This window comes from Phaseolus vulgaris, chromosome 2 (assembly GCF_051622355.1).
Source record: "Phaseolus vulgaris cultivar YP4 chromosome 2, ASM5162235v1, whole genome shotgun sequence".
In the NCBI taxonomy this organism is placed as follows: domain Eukaryota; kingdom Viridiplantae; phylum Streptophyta; class Magnoliopsida; order Fabales; family Fabaceae; genus Phaseolus; species Phaseolus vulgaris.
Window position 1 is genome coordinate 48,728,434 of NC_143499.1, and position 16,069 is coordinate 48,744,502.

General features: G+C 32.9%; 3 protein-coding genes across 7 annotated transcripts; 1 reads left to right on the forward strand and 2 right to left on the reverse strand.

The window, feature by feature from the left end:
- The first annotated feature begins 1,010 nt into the window (after positions 1–1,010).
- On the forward strand, positions 1,011–3,468 carry LOC137812901 (cytochrome P450 CYP736A12). The gene is made up of 2 exons (XM_068615155.2): positions 1,011–1,837; positions 2,447–3,468. Exons 1-2 carry the CDS (start codon positions 1,133–1,135, stop codon positions 3,293–3,295), a joined length of 1,554 nt encoding a protein of 517 aa, XP_068471256.2. The 5' UTR covers positions 1,011–1,132; the 3' UTR covers positions 3,296–3,468.
- A 1,056-nt stretch (positions 3,469–4,524) lies between these two features.
- LOC137812900 (aluminum-activated malate transporter 9) lies at positions 4,525–9,339 on the reverse strand. 2 transcript variants are annotated; one of them, XM_068615153.2, is made up of 6 exons: positions 8,663–9,339; positions 7,653–7,790; positions 7,264–7,533; positions 6,940–7,079; positions 6,706–6,852; positions 4,525–5,353 (listed from the first exon to the last, which is right to left on the reverse strand). In XM_068615153.2, the coding sequence occupies exons 1-6, from the start codon at positions 9,018–9,020 to the stop codon at positions 4,676–4,678; spliced, it is 1,731 nt and encodes a 576-aa protein (XP_068471254.2). In that variant the 5' UTR covers positions 9,021–9,339; the 3' UTR covers positions 4,525–4,675. The 2 variants fall into 2 exon arrangements, with proteins under 2 accessions (XP_068471254.2, XP_090155345.1); XM_090299219.1 differs by having other exon boundaries at positions 7,653–7,795; positions 8,663–8,801.
- Positions 9,340–11,371: 2,032 nt separating this feature from the next.
- On the reverse strand, positions 11,372–15,493 carry LOC137812903 (aluminum-activated malate transporter 9). Of its 4 annotated transcripts, none has more exons than XR_016518922.1 (7): positions 14,789–15,486; positions 14,449–14,586; positions 14,055–14,324; positions 13,087–13,223; positions 12,859–13,001; positions 12,377–12,512; positions 11,372–12,272 (listed from the first exon to the last, which is right to left on the reverse strand). XR_016518922.1 is itself a non-coding variant. In XM_090299218.1 (7 exons), the coding sequence occupies exons 1-6, from the start codon at positions 15,141–15,143 to the stop codon at positions 12,420–12,422; spliced, it is 1,140 nt and encodes a 379-aa protein (XP_090155344.1). In that variant the 5' UTR covers positions 15,144–15,486; the 3' UTR covers positions 11,372–12,272; positions 12,377–12,419. The 4 variants fall into 4 exon arrangements, 2 of the variants coding, with proteins under 2 accessions (XP_090155344.1, XP_068471257.2); XM_090299218.1 differs by having other exon boundaries at positions 12,859–13,005; XR_016518923.1 differs by lacking the exon at positions 12,377–12,512.
- Between the last annotated feature and the right edge of the window lie 576 nt (positions 15,494–16,069).

Sequence of the window (16,069 nt, forward strand, 5' to 3'; positions counted from 1 at the left end):
TTAAAATGTAAAATATTTTAACACGAATCTATATATTATATAATTATGGATTATATAAATTGATAATAAATATTTATATATAAATTATGTTTTAAATTTTATTTTTTTTAATAAAAAGATATTTTTGTATAACTGATTCAAAATAATTTATTTTTTATTTTTATAATTATAGTAAAATTTTATACAATAAGTTTGAGTTTTAAAAAAATTAATGTATTTTTTATTTTTAAAATTATGTTACAATTATCTTAAAATTGTCAAAAATTTAATAAATATTTTTTTTTAATTGTACATTTCATTGATACGTGTCTACGAATATCGGTATCCGATACATGTGTCCGACACGGACACACCATTTAATACCATTTAAGAGCATTGTTTGAGTCTCATGTATAATTATACAACAATTCAACTATCTTTAAGAAAATATTTATTTTTTTAAAACCCAAATTCCACTTCGTTCATGATAACATTAAAATTATTATTAGTACTAATTAGTTAATTAACTAGACAAATTCTCCTAAAATAAATTTGCACACAAAGATTATTAATGGTTATAAGTAATTTGAAAATAAGATGTTAAAGTGTTTAGGCCATAAAAGAAATAAGAAATTTGCAGTTTTAGCATGTTTAGATACATGTAATTAATATTGCTCCTGTTGACAAACAAAGAATCATTCAATCAAATATGAACAGGATTAACTAATATTCATTATATATTTAACCATTTTTAAAACTATAAATATCCACAAATATAAAAAAATTCATTGATATTTTTTGTGGATACTCAAAAAATAACGGATTTTTATTTTCAGATTAATTTTTATTTACAGGTATTTTCATCATTTTTGAAAGAATATTTTTATTTTTATTATTTTCAATAGCAAATTAGTTACATGTACATAATGCAGAAAGAATTTGACTCATAATTAAAAATGTATTACCTTATTTTAATCATGGTTTTATTAATCTTCTATTACACCTATTGTACGGACATGATGGGTAGAGTTTTTTTTTCATTGAATAAAGAAAGGAATAAATATTTATTGACTATAACTATTCTATTGCAGATTGAAGTCAACGATGCAGCGCGCTTAAGCGGAAGCAACCTCATTTTTGAGCAGATGAGACGATGAATGAAGGAAGCATGTCTGTTTCAATCCCTCTTCTCCTCCTTTCCACCTTCATAATAATATCCATTATCTCCTTCATCTTCCTGAGTCGAAACCGCACCAAACATCACCAGAGACACCCGCCAGGCCCACCGCCCTTCCCGGTCATCGGTAACCTCCACATGCTGGGGAAGCTCCCGCACCGCACGCTCCAGGCCCTGGCCCAACAATACGGGCCCATCATGTCCCTGCGCCTCGGTCAGGTGCCAATCGTCGTCGTCTCCTCCTCCGAGGCCGCACAACACTTCCTGAAACCGCACGACGCCGTTTTCGCGAGCCGTCCAATACTGGAAGCGTCGAAGTACTTCGGCTACGGTTCGAAGGGGTTGGCGTTCTCGGAGTACGGCCCGTACTGGCGGCACATGAGGAAAGTGTGCACGCTCCAACTTCTGAGCGCGTCGAAGGTGGAGTCCTTCGCGCCGCTGAGGAAGCGGGAGGTGGAGCTGGCAGTGAAGTTGGTGGAGGAACGCGCCGCAAGAGGGGAGGTGTTGGACCTTAGCAGAGTGGTGCACGACGTTGTGGAGGATATCGTGTACAAAATGGTGCTGGGGTGTAGCAAGCACGATGAGTTTGATTTGAAGGGGTTGATTCAGAACGGGATGAACATCGCTGGTGCGTTTAATATAACGGATTATGTGCCTTGGCTTCGTCCTTTGGATCTTCAGGTATATATTAAATAATGCAACCATGATCTTTTCTTTTCCTTACACAGTTAGTATCGTTATCACGCAGTAGCAAAAATGGTAAGGAAAATAGACAGTTCTTGGAAGCATAACTATAAGTACATGTTTGGAAAGTATTTTTTAAGTGTTAAACATATTTTTTGGAGAAGAATACTCCTTGTATTTATTTTTACAAGTTTAAAATAAATCTGTTTTCTCAAATGGCTTGAAATAAAAAAAAAAAACTATTGAACTTTTTTTCGGTTTTTCGGTCGATCTGGACCTCTATTTGTTTAATTTTTATAGAAATTTTCTCTTAAAGTTATTTTTAATTATAGGATCAGTTAGATTTATGTTATCTTTTATTGGAGAATCATTTTCTGTAATACATGCATGTAATCAATGAAATGAATGTGCAGTGAAGCAAAATATCCAAGAGAAGTAGCAGAGCTGGTTCCACCAAATTATTGGTTTTAATGATTAAAATGAATGAAAATTTGCAAGTTTGAAGACCAAAGCAATGATTCTAATATTAGAATTAAAAGGGAGTTTGATCGTTTCATATTGTTCTGATTCTTGTGTGTGAATAAGTAATTTAACTTTTATTACCAGGGATTAAATCGAAGTTACAAGAAAATTAGTGCAGCACTTGACCAAGTGTTGGAAAAGATAATAAAGGAGCATGAACAGGGTTCAGATGTACAAAATGAAAAGCACCATAAGGACTTCATAGACATATTACTCTCGCTGAAGCACCAGCCTATCGATCCTCAGGATGAACAAAGCCATGTCATTGATGAAACTAACATCAAGGCTATACTTTTAGATATGATTGCTGGGGCATTTGAAACTTCTGCAACTGTGGTGGAGTGGACATTATCCGAGCTCCTGAGGCATCCAAGAGTGATGAAAAAGCTTCAAGATGAGCTAGATAATTTGGTTGGAAGGAACAAATTAGTGGAGGAAAATGATTTGGCCAAGTTAAAGTACTTGGATATTGTGATCAAGGAGACCTTGAGATTATATCCTCCTGGACCATTAGTTCCAAGAGAATCAACAGAGGATTTTATAGTTGAGGGTTACTTCTTAGAGAAAAAATCAAGAATCATAATAAACTTATGGGCAATGGGAAGAGATTGTAATATATGGTCTGATAATGCTGAAGTGTTTTATCCAGAGAGATTCATCAATAACAATTTAGACTTCAGAGGATATGACCTCCAATATATACCATTTGGTTTTGGTCGAAGGGGATGCCCTGGAATACACCTAGGCTTAGCAACAGTTAAACTTGTTGTGGCTCAATTAGTACATTGTTTCAGTTGGGAACTTCCAGAAGGTATGACCCCAGATGAGTTGGATATGAATGAGAGATTTGGCCTCACAATACCAAGAGTCAAGCACTTGTTTGCTGTGCCAAGGAATCGTTTTCTCAGGGAATCTTGTAATGAATCAAAATGATTTTAGTTTGAGATAAAGCATGATATGGTTCCAAACTATAATTTAGTTGTCCTACTTTTTTCTTTTGTAACTTCTGCTATAACACTATATAAGACACTTGTAAAATATATTGTTGTTGCATACAATGTATATGGATAAAACATTTTGCTGCTCGAGGCTTCTGCCACCATCAACCACAGCTTTCACTGCTCCTACTTTACTATCGAACATTCTCCTGCCAAATCCAGGTAACTTATGGTTTTACTTTTGGTTAGTGATTTTGCATGTTTCAAAATTTGGATTCATTTTGTACGTTTTCTACTAATGCATATTTGTGTTTGAATGCTTGAATCTTCGTTACTTTTGTGAATTTATTCTTGATTTACTTTGTAATTATGTTAGTGTTTCAGAACTTGTGTGGTTACTGAATTATGTTAGTGTTTCAGAACTTGTGTGGTTACTGATTATAATCATATACATTTTCAATCCCTAATTATTTTCTCTGCCCCGAATTTCTTCATTCTCTCTCTCAAATTTTTATCCTTGTTCCACATTGCTACTTTACTGATTCATACCAATTCGTTTAATAATTCTGTTAGAGATGTACTGAACTGAATTGGATTATGATTTATCAGACTTGAAGACTGTGAATGCTGATTAAAATCTTCCTTCCACTATTCAATAGTTTTTTAATTTTTGTTTTGTTTTGCTTTTGATACTTAGAGACATCTTATTTTTTATTTTATTTTTAATATGCTAATGTATGTTAGTAATTTTTTTTTCTTTTTCAGCAATTAATTATTTTTCTACCTCTTAAATAAATAAAATATTTTAACTCTATTATTAGTATAGTTGATTGTCAATAAAATGATATTATTGATCTATTACATATTAGTACATACATCATGTTATACTAAACTGGAAATCTTTTTAAATAAGTGCATAAATAAAACAAATACTCTATAATCATATACTACACGTCAAATTTATTGAAAGAAGGAAAGTCCAATAAAAAATTATAAATAAAAAAAACTCTCATAATGATAAAAAAGTAATTTTATAAAATTCTTGAATTGGATCATTAAAATATCTCATCTCAAAGTATAGAGTATAACTTAAGTAGTATATTTGTAAGTATTTTACTTAAATATCAGAGTATATTTGCAATAGTATATTTGTAAGTATCTTACTTAAATATCAGAGTATTTTTTCAAGTACCACCTTACTTATGCTTGTCTATAAAAACAAAATATAAAATTGATGATTTTTATTATAATTCAAACATCATTTCCGCATTCGAATCTCATACATTCCCTCATTTACATACAAGAAAGGGCAACAAAGACCTCCAAATTAATTTAGAGATTGTATAGAAGATGAGTGTTGACATAAGTGCATGTGTCAGTTGCCGAATGTTAAGCAGTTACGGAACCTGGTCCAAAAACCAGGTGATGCTACCGGTGGTTGTCGGTCGAGTGGGTCAAAAAAGTTTGCTGTTTCACCTAATTCCTCGAATGAATCTACCAGGTTTTGAAGCCTTGCCACGAATTCAATAAGAAGCGATGTAAATGTTGTCAGAGACAGTGAAGTAGCACTTTCGTATGTTTTTGATTCTTGAGCCTCTTTGGCAACTGGATTTAACTTGTGGTAAATCTGATCAGGCCAAGATAAGTCTTTCCTGAACATGTTTGGAGAGGCATCAGTTGCAGGGTTTCCTTCCCAAGAATGTGGAACTTCAACTGTTCTCAGATCAAGCACTGCTTCACTCAGAGACTTGTGCTCCAGAAATCTTCTTTCTTCGTCTGTGTGAAAGAGGCCTTCTTCTTCAGGATTACTCTCTTCATCATCTCTCGCTCGGTTTCCAATTTCCCAGCTCTCAGAATTCACAAGAAGGTATGATTTTTTATCAATCTTGTGTTGCAATTGCTCTGCAGCCACGTGCACTTCAAACAGCAAGTCTCCTGGACCTAGTTTCTCCATCTTTTTGACCTTGCTTCCAAGTTCACGCAACACTCTTGCCCCTTCATAACCTACCCTTTGAAGCTCACTACGGAAAACTAGTCTCTTCTCAGCTGGGGCCTATTATGTATCACAACAAAAATAGTATTAACTCAAGAAATAACTATTCAATCAGCAACTTTTGAAATGAGAAAAAAAAATTCTGTATAGCTAAGTCAACATAAACTAATTTCTAAACCCACCATAATTGCATAATTTGATTTATATAATATAATAAAAAGACATTAATGTAGTATCAGTAAGAAAATGGTGATCTCGGGATTTAGCTGAAATGATGAGATAGTATTTAATACTGAAAAAAGGTAGAAACAAGATTAGATATGATTGAAAGAGACAGATAACTAGTTAGCTTAAAATCACTATAGTTCTGACAATTCTAATGCTATAGTTGAGATGGTCTTTTTTCTTTGGGAGAAAAGTAACATCCTAAAAATTGCAATTCATTATTAAATAAATGTTTGTGTTAATTATCTTGAGTGAATATGTTTGTTGTATCAATTTAGACGGGCAAAAATCAAATTAATCAATTAGTTTAACTATCCTGGACTTTGAAAGTAAAAAATGAGTATTTAATCAATTAACTGAATTTACTAATTAATTAGGTCGTAATTTAATTAAATAGGAATAGGCATGTAAATTGATTGATTAAATGAGTTAATACAAGTTTTGATGATATATATGCAACAATTCGAAATTGGCAGAAAAAACTAAGTCAATAGAAAGTTAGTTTTATACCATCTAAGATTTAGTTAATTATTAACAAAATTAGTAATTGCGTAAAGATAAATTAATTACATATTTTCCTTGGTTGTGTCAAAGGTTTCAATTTCATAAATTGTTATGCATTTTGTTTAAATAATGTTTTGTATGAAACATGCGTGGTTCATATCTGACATTCAAATAAAGGAGAGTGTGTGTGATATTTTAAAATTTTGAGGAACACATCTGCAATTAAAGGAGTTAGAGTAAGGGTTTTCAAAATAATAACTAAAATGGAGGGGGTATATTTATAATTACAACCAACCTAGGTGCTGTCATTGTAATTAACTCTCTGAAAAAAAAAATTACATGCATGTGTATGCTTTTTCTAATCAATTAACTACAATTTTTCAATCCAGAAGAGCCAAATTAAATGAATGATTTTTTCAGTTATAAAGTATTTAGTTACTTCTAAGAGATTAATTATCAAATAATTAATATTTTTTATTGCTATTAAAAACTGTTATTGATAAGTAAAAATATCTTTGGGAGACTAAAAACAGAGTAGAAATACTTCATGTCAATTTCACTCTTAAAATCTGTTGATATGGGAATTAAATGTCCATGACTATTCAACACTCTTCATAATGAGAAACAAAAGTTTGGGAGGTTTTCTAACAACTATCATCTAAAATTTCAGAGACAAGAAGTACCTGTATTTCAGAGAATATGCATCCATGCATAGCCATGACAGTAAATGCGCAATGCCTTAGAGCCCCACTTAATTTCACATAATTCTTCCATGGATATTTGAACATTTTGTAACGACCATGTGGTGGTTCCCACACAGCAAATCCCATCTACAATCACTAGCATGTTAAAATTAGTGAAAATAATGATGAACATATATTCATGACCCAGAGAAAACTGAAGCAAGCAAACAATACCAATGAATCTTCTTTACTTGTAGATTCAACAGCCGATCTGTAGCCACTGTAAACCGGGTCATCAGCAGCAGCTTGGTAAGTAAGAATTTTAGATGGCACCTTTCTATATTCAACACATTGAAGGTAGTTATTGACAACGCCTGAAAAAAACACACACTGTAAGCCTATCTTAACTTATATATTTATTGGTGATCCGATACCAGTTTGATATTTATTTTGGTGATCCGATAACGGATAGTTCCAACACAACACAAACACAACACAAACATTTGTATTTGTTAGGAGACTTAAAGTGATTCTGATATCAAAGATGTTGCACAGTACCTTCCAAAGATGTTGCAACCCCGATGAAATTTTTGGTGACAAGATTATGCAGATCCTCACCAGCCCAGATGGGGTATATACAGATATTTACTCCCAAAGATACAGCAGCCCCAAGTGCAATAAGTAAAAATCTTTGTATAGCTGTATCTAGAAACTCCCCTGTTCGATACCCAGATACAGTAATGAAACAATACGTGATCAAGAACACGCGGAACCCATATTCATAAGGCTTCAAAGTAGGGTATAGTTTTGCATAGGTGGCACAAAATCCTATTAGATCAGTCACAAAGCTAGTCAGAACAGCAGAAATAAATAGTCTGAAATGCACTTTTTTAGGATACAACATATTAAGCTTTGAGAGGAAAGTGATTGTGAAAGTGAAACCATACCTACAGTGAAGATGCTTACAGTAATCATAAGCTGCTGCCAATTTCCAGCCAATTCTGATAACTCTGCCATCCCCAGAGCAAGTCCTCCAGCCGACAAAGTTCCTAATCCTCTGTTAAACCCTTTGCTCAGAGTGGCCCCTGCACTAATGCATCATGTTTTATTATAATTTACTATGAATTTAAGCGATAGATACCCAATGGAAAACATGAAAAGGATTTATGATGAAACTATAGATATCAAATGGAAATAACCAATTGAAAAAACAATGACAGCTACTGAATTCAGGGACATATAAAGGAAGACAAATAGAATACAAGGTGGCCCGACAGGCCAATTATTTAATTACGACCGTACCTCATTCATTAAAATAAGTACAGAATCAACATCACCTACAATTTCTCAACCTTTAAAAAAGCTTTATTTTTAAAACTGTATCGGTCGGTCTACCGGTTGGTCCATACGACCGGTTCAAAATCAAGCATCCGGTTTAAGTGGATCGAAAACATCACATCCAAGTAGAGTACTGGCCACTGAGTATCGAGTATTGAAGTCTGACGTCATAGTACAAATACTATCCGAGTACATTTTATACTATCCGAGTACATTTTCCAGATACTATCTGGATTCGAAGTTCAGGAGAGAAGGAGTGTAACTGCGATAGTGGCAGGAGTTCGTGAAATGTAGACCGACCGTAGAGTGGTTTAATAGTTCTATGAGTTCTAACCGCGTTCGAAAACAAAACCCTTAATTCCTAATCCTCAAGTACATTTCTACCACTATTCTGAAATCCTTATAGTATAAACCCTGAAGCTTAAGGAATCCATGAATTAATTCTAGACAGTAATAGTTAGGATTCTATATTAAAGTCTACCTCAAACTGAGTGAGAAAAGGAGTAAAAGAATAATTGAATCAAGTGCCCCCACCACCGAAAGAAAACATAAAGTGTTGGAAGCATATATAGATATTAATATAATGAGAGCAGTTACAGAGTTATGGTTACAATAATACCTATGCTGAATTCAAAGACTACGACGACAGTTAGAATAGCCCAGACGGAGTAGCGAATCAATTCCTTGAAGGGTTCTTTGAGGTAGATCAAAAACGAAATAAGGGTCAGAGCAAGACCCATTTTTACAGAGAAAATAACCTTCCTGGGATCAGAGCGACCCATGTCCCATGCCTTCACAGCCACTTGCTTAACCGTGTTCCACCGCTTCACCATCCACGAGTGTTCTTCCTCTTGCATCATCACCACGCCAATCCCCATCTGAGAAATATTACGAATACTCTTCTCCGAGAGAAGCCTCTCCTTCTTCTCCGCCAAACCCTGACGAAACGATCCCGATTTCGACAACTTCGTAGCCATCCGAATAGAGATGAAGATGAGTGGTACGGTGATGAATGTTATTCCGTTTGGGTTCTTCTCACTTCACATGTGAAGGGTTTAATCTATTGGCGAAGCTGTGTTGAGTTGATACATACAAACAAAAAACGTACTCAGGTTTTGCCTTTTGTTTGTACTGCATTATTTGCATCCTCACAAAATGGTTTTTGCTGAAAAAGAAGAAAAAAAAAAAATCTTTGATCTTTGTGGTGGAGTGATTCTCTTGTGTTTCTTAAGGAACCAGGAACTGAACCAGAGGGTTCGGACATGACATCGGTGGGACAAAGAATAGAGCAGTTTTGGTTGCATGAGTTGTTGGAGGTTTAAAATTGGACACGTCACAGAACGAGCCAAATTCCAAGAACAACAATTTCTTCTTTTTGGAATCGGCTTCATTTTGTTTTTTTAGAGAAAGATAATGGATATTCATTAAGGATACCCATATTTGAACAACAATGAGTTTCTCTGGCATACAATCGGCCACATGATAAAAATAATAATATTTTATTTTTGTTGTGAGGTTTTGGAAAATTTTCAGAAAAAGTTTAAGATTTTGTTGTTTAGGTTAGATTGTGAAATTATATTAAAAGAATTGGAGTTCAATATACTTTTCCCATAAATTTAGGGAATTTTTTTTTATAAATTTCAAGTGAGTGTTTGTAATGGTTGGGGTGAGTACCAGGTGAAGAGAAAGTGTCATATTTTTATAAGTCAAGAATGTAATAAACACAAAATTCGCTCGTATAGAAATATGTGATGATATACATTACACTTACACTTCTTGTACAAACTCAATTTTTTTAATTTAATTTCACAATCTAACTTAAGCACTAAAATTTTAAATCTTTTCAAAATATTTTCGTGAGTCCCATAATAGAAATAAAATATTATTACTTTTGCCACTGATATATGTCATAGCAATTCGGTTTCCTAAAAGTAAACGAAGTGTATTTATTGGATTTTTTTAGGGAAATTATCTTAAATGTCCTTAAATATTTTAAATGTAACTTTTTTAAAGTAAAAATTTGTATCTTTTCTATATTTTAATAAAATGACATTGTATTTTTTTTATTAAATAACACCTATATTTTTATTTTATTATAATAAAATATTTAATTATAATTCATTATAATTTTAATTGTAACACATTGTTAATTTGTAACCCTGGTATATATGTTGTAAATTTGTAAAATGGGAGAAAGTCTAATTTGGAAGGTGATGAATCAAAGAAACCAGTTAGTCGAAGAAGATCTAAAAGCTCCCAATAAACAAACCAACAAAATCCACAAAAGTAATGGGAGAAGACATGATTCAACCACTCAAAAACTAAACCAAGTAAAAGAAAAACAAACAATAAATAATGATTTAGAAAAGGGAAAACATGCCTTCATGATATAGAAGGAGAATGATAAATTATAAAGGCTTTGAAGATTGATCACTTGAATCTAACAATCTAAGATATAATAACCAAAACTAAAAAATTACACTCTATAGAGAAAATACTTTCACAAAGATAAATAATTTTTTTTAACATATGATCAGATATTAATTTATAGGTTAGATTGAGAAAAGCGTAGAATAAAATTTGCTTAACTTATTTTAGTCTAAACAACAAGGTAGACTTCTAACTATGGTTTAACAAAACTAAGTATGATAATTATACTAGACGGTAAATAAAAGCCTAATCGGGAGAAACTTTTGATACGAGTTATCTTAATTACTACTAGATGAGTAACATATAGATGAAACATCACAAGTAAATTCTCTAATAATTAAGTTCTTCTTCACCTTTTAAGGTTCCTTAGCTCTTGACCCTGATGATTTTCCTTTTGTAATTTCTAGTTAAGTTTTCTGTTATGATTTTCTATTTTTCTTTACTCTCTTTCTTTTTCCATGTTTTCTAATATATATTATTTTACTAATAGAATTTTTATCTTACCTAATCCAACCGGTAAACCCATGTTTTTATAATCAATTGGGTCCCAGATTCTCGGGGGCAATTTGGATAAGTTCGAGTAAAAATAATGAAAAAACTAAAAATAATTTAAATCATAAATCTTAAACCTTTAACAATTTGGATATTAGTATTATCTAAAACTTTTATTGATGTTCATTTTTTTTTAATCAATAAAAATAAATTAATAGAAATTGAGTAAAAATGATGTTTCAATTCTTATACACTTTAAAGATACCTTATATATTTTTTAAAACATCTAAAAAAAAGAAAAATCTGTCAATACTTATTAAGCTCTCTATCCTTACAAAATCAACGTTTTACTATGATATTAATGCAAGTATTAAAACGGAAAAAAATAAATGAAGACATGAAATCATACATAAACTTCCTCGTTTAGCAACCTTCGAAAGTAATTTAGAATCAGAAACAAGTTAGCAACCTTCTAAAGTAATTTAGAAACAGTAATGCGGATTCCCATTTAGTATATCAGACTCTGCTAGATGAAGCTATTGAGACGACCAATTCCAAGCTTCAGTCCTTCAATTTCGAGTTGTCATAAGAAAGACCGTGTTTCAGTCCTTAAATTTTCAGCAGTTAAACAACCTGGTCCAAAACCCATGAGATTTTAATGGTTCTTGTTGCTCAAGAGGGTCAGCAAAGTTTGCTGTTTCACATAGTTCTTCAAATGAATCCACCAAGTTTTGAAGCCTTGCTACAAATTCAATCAGAAGAGATGAAAATGTTGTTAGAGATAGGGCACTAGCACTTTCGTAGGTTTTTAGTTCTTGACCCTCTTTCACCTCGGCATTTGATTTATGGTAATAAATGTTAGCAGGCCAAGATGTCTGTTTCCTTGACATGTTTTGAGAGGCATTGGTTGCAGGTACAGCAGAGTTATTGCCTAGAGTTAAATTTCCATCCCAAGAATGTGGAACTTCAACTGTTCTGAGATCAAGTACAGCTTCACTACGAGAGTGCTCAAGAAATTTCCGTTCTTCGTCTGTGTTTAAGAGGCCTTGTTGTTGAAGATCACTCTCCTCATCCTCTATTGGGCGGTTTCCAATTTCCCAGCCCTCTGAATTCACAAGAAGGTAAGATTTTTTATCAATCTTCTGTTGCAATTCCTCTGCTGCCTCGTGCACTTCATACAGCAAGTCTTCCCGGTCTAGTTTCTCCATCTTTTTAACTTTGTTTCCAAGTTCACGCAACACTTTTGCCCCTTCAGAACCTACCCTTTGAAGCTCACTGCGGAAAACTTGTCTCTTCTCAGCTGGGGCCTATGTATCACAAAATGAAGTTTAGACGCGCGTATAAGTCAGAAAAATGAAGACAACAGACAAATTTTTAAATGAAATTAAAAAGTGCTGTCTAGTTAACATACAAAGTTGATCCACTTGGAGTGCCACCATGGAGTCCATATGCTGTTAGTGTGGGAGTTTGAGCACGCGCAGCTCAAGAAACAAAGGTTTATGGCAGACACAGACTTCTAAATCAGAGGACTCTAACTGACAGCATCTCTAGTTTAGCATAGTAAGTAACAAAAGCAAGGGATAATAAATTGATCGGTGGAATATTATTAAGCAAACAAAATTTTGGTGGGTTGCAGAAATTTTCATTGCATAATTTCTAGCGTTTGATAAGTGTATAAAACAATACATGTCTCCAAGGTTATATATATCATCATCGTTCAATAAACCCTGAAGTTTAGAGATCTTAAATTTTCTAACACATGTTATATCTAGCAATATCCTTTATTTGTAAAAGAAAAGGGAATTCAGATAACTATTGAACACTCATCTTAATGAAGAACAAAAGTTCAAGAGGTTTTGTAAAACTATTGTCAAAAAGTTCACAGACAAGAACCTGTATTTCAGAAAGTATGCATCCATGCATAGCCATGACCATGAATGCGCAATGCCTTAGAGCCCCGCTTAATTTCACATAATTCTTCCATGGATATTTGTGCATTTTGTAATGACCATGTGGCGGTTCCCAGACAGCAAAACCTATCTTCAATCACCAGCACAAGAGAACGAGTCAAAATGATGTCAAACATATTCATGAACCAGAGAAAACTGAAGTGTACCGTACCAGTGCATCTTCTTTACTTGTCGATTCAACAACCGATCTGTACCCATTGTAAATTGGATCATCAGCAGCTTGGTAAGTAAGAATTTTGGATGACACCTTCTTATATTCAACACAATGTAGGTAGTTATTGACAACACCTGGTGAAGAGAAGTTCACCAGTGTTATATTATTGTGATAAATAGAAAAATGTTAAAACTACAAATTGAAATGTACTAGCTTATAAAGTTGTTTATCTTTACTGGTGCATGATTGTCAATATCATCGTATAAATATGAGACTAAGATTTTATCTATTATAAATTATTGTTCTTTATTTCATTACATTATTTAGCGGTTCATTAAATAGTTAATTTTAAAGTAAAATATTCCTATATGTTCCTACCACCGAAGAAATAAATAATATAAACAAAAAATGAACAAAATGAATTGAATTTGGTGCATACGTAAATTTCTCACAGTGGATGGGTACAGGTTTATAACTTGCATGGTCAAGAAAAAAATTCAAATTTTCAAGAAATAATTATTGGCAATGGAAGATGACAGTCAAGAACAAGATAAGTCAATAGTTTAAAATACTTTTAAGCAGAGGATAAAGTGGAAAAAGTTAGGATCAGATAAAGATATCATCAAATTAATTTTCTACTATAGTAGATTGATGGTTACTATTTTATAAAAGCACATTCTACTCGACAATACCAGTGTCACTCCCTCTTCTTTTTTCTGCACGTCCCCCAATATTTACAATGGGTTACTTTTGTTTGCTTTTAGTTCCACAATGGAAGAAAATCCAAGTTTTTATTGTGGTAAATTTGAACATAAAGTAGATTCTTTTATTCTGATATGCATTTTAAGAACACTGTTTTTAACTGTCACATATACAACCTAGGAAACATGTTTGAGAAGCAACAAACCAAATGGTATTATTAACTGGAAATGAAATGTGATGATGAAGATGACATTGTACAATACCTTCCAAAGATGTTGCAACATCCATGAAATTTTTTACGACAAGATTATGCAGATCCTCTCCAGCCCAGATAGGGTATATACAGATATTCACTCCCAAAGAAACAGCAGCACCGAGTGCAATGAGGACAAGTCTATTTATAGCAGTATCAACAAATTCCCCTGTTTGATACCCGGATACAGTAATGAAACAGTACGTGATCAAGAATACGCGGAACCCGTATTCATAAGGCTTGAAAGAAGGGTATAGTTTTGTATAGGTGGCAGAAAATCCTAGCATATCAATCACACAGCTAGTCAGAAGACCAATTCACAAGCACAAGGCACTCATGTGGATCATAAAACAAAAGTTTTTTCCCAAACAAAAAATGAAATGAAAGTGAGTGTGAAACCAGACCTACAATGAAGATGCATATAATCATTATAAGCTGCTCCCATTTTCCAGCCAATGTTGATAACTCTGCCATCCCCAGAGAAAGTGCTCCAGCCAACAATGTCCCCAATCCACCATTTAAGCTCTTGCTCAGAGTTGCCCCTGCAATAGTGCACTTTATATGTTTGATCACAACTTAATCAACATTGAACTGATAGGAAGATTACACAGCCACCCTTGACCCAATGGAAAACATGAAAAGGATTTGAAGCTTAGAAAAAGATCAACATCACCTACAGTTTCTCAACCATGAAAATCCAAAATATAATTAAAATTGCATTCTAGTTAGGTATAATACGAATACCTATGCTGAATTCGAAGACTACAACAACAGTAAGAATGGCCCAGACACAGTAAAGGCTCATATCCTTGAAGGGTTCTCTGAGGAAAATCAAAAGCGAAAGAAGGGCCAAAGCAAGACCCGTTTTTGCAGAAAAGATAATCTTTCTTGGATCAGAGCGACCCATTTCCCATGCTTTCCCAGTTACACGCTTAACCGTGTTCCACCACTTCACCATCGTCGATTGCTCTCCCTCTTGCATCATCATGCCAATCCCTATCTGAGAAATATCACCACTACTCTTCCCGGAGAGAAGCCTCTCCTTCTTCTCCGCCAAACCGTAACGGAACGACCCCGATTTCACCAATTTCGGAGCCATCTTTTCTGCCCAGAGAAAGTGGGAACTACGACGATTGATACAAATTCTATTCTGTTTCAAGAACTTTACGTTGACATGCTTTTTCGTAGATAGAAAATGGTGTACTACTGCATAAATCTCACCCCCACAAAAACCTTTTCCTACAAATTATTATATTATCTTGCTTGTTATTTTTGGAACTGCACTAACTTTATTGTGAAATTCAATTACTCCACTTTTAAGGGAATATTAGTAGTATTTGGGAAGAGAAGCTAATAGAATGCATGACATCATTGTGACAAAGAAGGGACTAGAATCTCATGTTTCAAATAATCTCAGTTTAAAATTCAACATGATAAGGTTCAATTCCCCTCAAGCACAACAATTCCAATTTATACGGAATGCGTGTTTTTCTTTTCCCCAGAAGAGGATAACAACCGCTATTGGATATCTATTTACAGTTTTATTATAAAATAATTTAAATAAAAAAAGCTATGTAAACAGTTTTGCATTATTATTCAATTGCAATTCATTATTATACCTATATATAAATATTATAACTGTTTTTTATTACAAATTTATTTTTATTTATTATTTTATTTTGAATATTTTAATCATTTTCTATTTTTAAATATTTACTAAATAATTAATTATTCTTATAATTAATTGAAAATATTTTTTATTTTATTTTCAATACTAATATAGTCATTTCTTAAAAAACAGTTATTAATTTTATATTTTAAATATAAAGTAATTTGTGTGGAACGTTTATTAAACGTTGAACAATTTTTACTATGTGAAGCATTTTTTTTTTCATATCTTCCCCTTTCTTAGAAAATTATAGTTTTTATCTTTTTATCATAGTTTTTATCTTTTTGTCATTTGATTTAGTTGTTATTCCTTCTTATTATTTAATTTTTTATTTTTTTTATAACAAGATATGAATA